The sequence below is a fragment of the Diaphorina citri genome, unplaced genomic scaffold, assembly GCF_000475195.1.
Source record: "Diaphorina citri unplaced genomic scaffold, Diaci psyllid genome assembly version 1.1 scaffold6643, whole genome shotgun sequence".
NCBI classification, from domain to species: domain Eukaryota; kingdom Metazoa; phylum Arthropoda; class Insecta; order Hemiptera; family Psyllidae; genus Diaphorina; species Diaphorina citri.
In genome coordinates, this window is record NW_007384019.1 from 483 (window position 1) to 4,385 (window position 3,903).

General features: G+C 39.0%; 2 protein-coding genes across 2 annotated transcripts; one reads left to right on the forward strand and one right to left on the reverse strand.

Moving 5' to 3' along the window:
• Positions 1–323: 323 nt before the first annotated feature.
• Positions 324–3,903, reverse strand: LOC113472628 (ras-related GTP-binding protein A-like; the record flags this gene model as incomplete). Its single annotated transcript, XM_026832422.1, has 3 exons — positions 3,802–3,903; positions 2,524–2,623; positions 324–390 (listed from the first exon to the last, which is right to left on the reverse strand). Coding segments are annotated over exons 1-3 (179 nt in total), but the record flags the coding sequence as incomplete, so codon positions are not given.
• Positions 1,467–2,485, forward strand: LOC103522030 (caltractin-like). Its single transcript, XM_026832421.1, has 2 exons — positions 1,467–1,649; positions 2,150–2,485. The coding sequence occupies exons 1-2, from the start codon at positions 1,533–1,535 to the stop codon at positions 2,408–2,410; spliced, it is 378 nt and encodes a 125-aa protein (XP_026688222.1). The 5' UTR covers positions 1,467–1,532; the 3' UTR covers positions 2,411–2,485.

The following is a 3,903-nucleotide window of genomic DNA, read 5'->3' on the forward strand; positions in this document are numbered from 1 at the left end:
AGAGAGTCAGCCGTTCCAAGAACGAACCTTATCTCTTTAGGATAAAGTTCGCTCGATCCCGCGATCTAGAATAGAATAGAATATACCTTGTTTATCCTGCTGGGATAAGACTGAAAAGTCCCTTTACCCACGCAGTCTAAACAAGGTCTCGTGTATTTTGGGGGAACACATATTACAAATAGAGTAAAAAAATACAAAAGAGTAAATACAAATAGAGAAGAAGAAACAAACAAAACAAAACGAAGGCTAAAATAATATAATAATAAAAATAATAAACAAATTAACTCACTTTGAAAAGTCAAGTGGTGCAAGTGTAAACTTACCCTCCACAGTCCCACAAATTGAGAACAAGATTTCCCAGGAATCTGACGTGAGAATGCTCCACTTCGACTGAAAGAAAGTGAAATAAACACCGGAATTAGGTAAGCAAGTGAAATGCAAGTAATTTGATCAGTAGTTACTTCAATAACACTCAGGCCAAATTTTTCTAGTTCTAGATGTAGAAGTAAGTAGTGCTTTTAATTGACACGTATACCCAGGTAAACCTAAACGTGTGTGGTCGGCCTTAGACTGTCGTCAAAAGCTTCAAAATTCAATTTCTTCATTTTGGCCAGTCGTCTTTATTCGTCATTACTGATTTAGGCTTGACAAAATTTCTTTTCTTTGTCCAGTCATTTTCGAATTTCAGTGAGATATTTTTTCTTCTATCACAACCTCACACGTCGGAATAAACGCTATCACACAGTCAAAAGCCTCAAAATTCAATTTCTTCATTTTGGCCAGTCGTCTGTATTCGTCATTACTGATTTGGGCTTGACAAAATGTCTTTTCTTTGTCCAGTCATTTTCGAATTTCAGTGAGATATTTTTTCTTCTATCACAACCTCACACGTCGGAATAAACGCTATCACACGCTCAAAATCCAACTCGAAGAAAAACCCTTTCAAAAGTCTGTGGAGCTGACTATCTGTGGAATATTATCATTTCAGTGAGATATTTTCTTCTTCTATCATTACCTCACGCGTCGGAATAACCGCTAGAATCCACACGCTCAAAATCCAACTCGAAAAAAACCCCCTCTCGAAAGTCTGTGGAGTTGACCGTCGAATATTACTAGTAGGAAAACCCGTGGAGTTACTGTCTGTAGAGTACTTAGTATCAGTAAAATCCGTCGCGCGTCGCGTCAATGTTAAGCCGAGCTACAAGCGGCGCCGGAGGCAGCAGTCACTCGACGCAGCGACGCGGTGATTATACAGAACGCTCGAAGCCCGCACCCAAACTAGAACTGACGCCGCGTCAAATGGAAGATCTCCGGGAAGCGTTCAATATTTTCGATTCGGATGGGACCGGATTTATTTCGGTGAATGATTTCAAGATTGCAATGAAAGCACTGGGGTTTGAGGCGGATAAGGAAGAGATACGGAGTTTGATGTGGGGAGGAGTGACGGGGACTGGGGACTCCTCCGGGAAGCGTTCAATATTTTCGATTCGGATGGGACCGGATTTATTTCGGTGAATGATTTTAAGATTGCAATGAAAGCACTGGGGTTTGAGGCGGATAAGGAAGAGATACGGAGTTTGATGTGGGGAGGAGTGACGGGGACTGGGGACTCTGCGTCACGTGATAGGAGTGCTGGTATAACGTTCCAGGTAAGGATGACTCTCAACCTGGAGGTGCTGGGTTCGAATCCCGGCCAGGAAAAAATTTTGACCGAACTTTTCCCTTCTTGAATAGGCATGGATGTATAGGTGAGAATATGAATTGAAGTAATGCAAAAGTGGTTCCACAGTACAATCATTGAAAAAAAAACAAGGATGAAGTGATAGACTTAAGTGTATGGAAAATCTTCCTATGTGTCTGCAGATAAGGGACTCACAAAGGATAGAAACGTTCAGGATTTTTGACCGAACTTTTCCCTTCTTGAATAGGCATGGATGTATAGGTAAGAATGTGAATTGAAGTAATGCAAAAGTGGTTCCATGGTACAATCATTGGAAAAAAAAACCAAGGATGAAGTGATAGACTTAAGTGTATGGAAAATCTTCCTATGTGTCTGCAGATAAGGGACTCACAAAGGATAGAAACATTCAGGACCTACCAGATAAAAGATTTTTTTTTTAATCAAATCACAAAAAATTCTCTATTCCAGGAGTTCCAGAACATCATGGGAGTCAAAATGAACCAGGTGGATTCAGACGTGGATTTGGAGCGTGCATTTGATCTATTTGATGATGATGAAACAGGAACAATTACGCTCAGGAATTTACGCCGGGTGGCAAGACAATTGGGAGAAGACGAGGGCGAAGAAGAATTGCAGGCTATGATAGATGCGGCAGACAGGAGGGGGGTGGGGGAGGTGAGCCTAGAGGATTTCAAACATGTCATGCGGAAGGCAACATGGGCAAAATGAGACATTGCAATGTAAAATTAATTTGCTTTATATTTTCAAATTAATAAAACTACTTCATGGTCCAAATGGTACACATGTCACGAGTTTTTTCCTTACAATTTTTCTATACTTACTTGTAGCACCCAGCCGTTTGGTGTCTCTGGCAATATAATTGGCAAAGATGATGGATCTCATACTCGTCTTTCCAGACCCACTCTTTCCCATGAGAAGTACCTGAAATGTAGTGACAAGTTTTCAAAATTATGAAGTACCTACCTAACTATGTAGATACCAACATACCTATTTCACTTAATTATTGAAGTTTGTTCACTACAGCACTATTACCTAGATATTTAAATGGGTATTTTTCAATGGCTGCAAAATGTTGGAATTAAATCTTCACAGCATCCTCTCAAACATTTTTTTTTTTTAATTATTATTATTATTATTAATTTTTTTTTTTTAATTTCAATGGATAACCATGTTGCGCATACGTTTCTGCGCAGTTCTTTCTGCTCCTCCGCTAGCGCGCTTGCATAGTGGCGCTACCTAACGGACGAAAAAAACAACTGCGTAAAGTCTGACGTCACACATATTTGAACTCTTTCCTTAGAACGGAAAATAAAAATTGAATTTTCGACCTTTCACAGTTATTTTTTCGGAGTTTTGACCTCAGATTTGGATTTTTCCCAACTTTTTACATAGGAATCGACCATTTATTTATAATTTTTACCCATTTGCAACTGCTCCATTATGAAGTACCTACCTACCTACCTATGTAGATACCAACATACCTATTTCAGTTAATCAAAGTTTGTTCACCCACAGCTCTAATACCTAGATATTTAAATGGGTATTTTTCAGTGGCTGCAAAATGTTGAAATTAAATCTTCACAGCATCCTCTCAAACATTTTTCTTTTTTTTTTAATTTTAATAGATAACCATGTTATTGTCATTAACCCTCCTTTGTCTTTATCCCACTCAAATGAGACTAAAAAGTACCCTAGCAGTCCTAAACAGGGATTGGTAATTATACAGAAGCCACGACAGTGGAAAAGAAAGCTCCTTTTAGTATTTAACCTAACCCTATAATAACACTAATCACTGCTCTAATTGTGAAAACTCCTTTTTGTGTTCAACCTAACCCTATAATAACACAACCTAACCCTAACCCTATAATCACTGCTCATTTGTGCCAGTTCTTTGGTAGAAATCTTCCACTGACATGACTTCTGCACAAGTACCTGTCTGTAGCTGGCTTCTGTAGCTGGCTACTATCACTCAGACCATCTGACAGGGCCAGAGTGTGAGTGGCCAGCATTATGTATTTAATTTTATGGGTTCCATGGATTCAAAATGTAGGTTGGTGTCTACCTAGCAGTTATCTCCAATCACCTTGAATTTTTCATACCTTCTTTTTCATGATGATCTGATCTGTTGAGTGTGTAGGTATCTAATCAGTAACTTGCACTCTTTTTATAGATGAATATTGGTCTTTTGGCTTGTTTGAAGC

Excerpts from the sequence above, each read along its gene's own strand:
- LOC103522030 (XM_026832421.1), top strand. The coding sequence starts at position 1,533 with ATGAAAGCACTGGGGTTTGAGGCGGATAAGGAAGAGATACGGAGTTTG. Across the intron at positions 1,650-2,149 it reads GTGCTGGTATAACGTTCCAG|GAGTTCCAGAACATCATGGG; the intron begins GTAAGGATGACT and ends TCTCTATTCCAG.